The sequence below is a fragment of the Aptenodytes forsteri genome, unplaced genomic scaffold, assembly GCF_000699145.1.
Source record: "Aptenodytes forsteri isolate BGI_AS27 unplaced genomic scaffold, ASM69914v1 Scaffold257, whole genome shotgun sequence".
Taxonomy (NCBI): Eukaryota; Metazoa; Chordata; class Aves; order Sphenisciformes; family Spheniscidae; genus Aptenodytes; species Aptenodytes forsteri.
The window spans coordinates 795803-796818 of NW_008795194.1; the positions used below are offsets into that span (position 1 = coordinate 795803).

Here is a 1016-nt window from a genome sequence, read left to right on the forward strand (position 1 = left end):
CAATTTATATTAAAAAAAAAAAAAAAAAAAAAAAAAAAAAAGAGAAACATATTTTAAAGCGGTTTAATGAACTGTCACGGCGGGCAAAGCACGGGCAGATTTTCCCGTGTCTGGAGTTGCATACTACACCTTTGACTCCCACCTCGGCAATCATTATTGCTGCTGGGACCGATCCTGCTAACATTTGCTTGGCATCAGTGGAAATACTCGACGTAGTAAAATTGCTCAGGTGCGTCTTCAGCGGTTTGGCCCCCGCCAGCTGATGATTCCCAGCCCAGCGAGCAACACAGAAGAGTGGGATTTCAAGAGCAGCCGTGTGAGTTAGAAACTCGGCTCCTCTCCGGAGTCAGTGGGATTTATGCTGCCCGGTCACGTAGGCGGCGCTGAACCCCCCGGCCGCGGAGGCAACCAGGATCTCCTGCAGCCGCCTCCGACGTGCATCGACCGGCGGCCACGGCACGGGCAGGTCTGTCCCTGCCTCGGAAGCTGAGGTCCCCGCAGGGCGGCGAGGCCGAGGGCGGTTCAGACGCCTGCCTTGTGCGAGGCCTGATGTGAAGTCACGCCGGATTTGTGGTCACGCTGGGGACCGAGGGACTCCCTCGCCAGTCCGGTCTCACTCGGCTTTTAAAAACTCGGTCTCTTAAAGCGCATCGATGAAAATACCTGTCAGTGGAGCACCTGCGGGAGGTAGCTGCTGCTGCTGGGAAGGGCTGCGCTCTCCGCTGCTACAGGAGAAGCAGCGCGGACACTATTTCATGCGCTGCTACTTGCTGGGTGTCTCCTACACCGACCTTATTTTTCACATAGGATACAGATGAAAGGTTTGCTACAGTCATGCGCTTCCCCCCGGGCGTGGAAGAAGCCCTCGAGGGCAGGCTGCCGCGCTTCCCTGTAGCCCGGGACACGGGTCGGCGCTGGGGAGCGTCCCCCACCCTCCCGGGGAGGAGCTCAGGCAACAAGAGGGTCCGGCGGCCCCAAAGCGGGGGGCTGCCCCTGCCCCGCCGGCGCACTCCATC

The 1016-nt window shown here is 58.6% G+C and overlaps 1 protein-coding gene across 1 annotated transcript in view; it reads left to right on the forward strand.

The window, feature by feature from the left end:
* GAD1 (glutamate decarboxylase 1) overlaps positions 1–1016 on the forward strand; it is a 31359-nt gene that overhangs the window by 4049 nt on the left and 26294 nt on the right. The window contains exons 3-4 of the mRNA XM_019471870.1: positions 378–605; positions 808–963. Of these exons, the coding sequence (XP_019327415.1) occupies positions 378–605; positions 808–963 (384 nt within the window). The remainder of the gene's footprint in view (positions 1–377; positions 606–807; positions 964–1016) is intronic.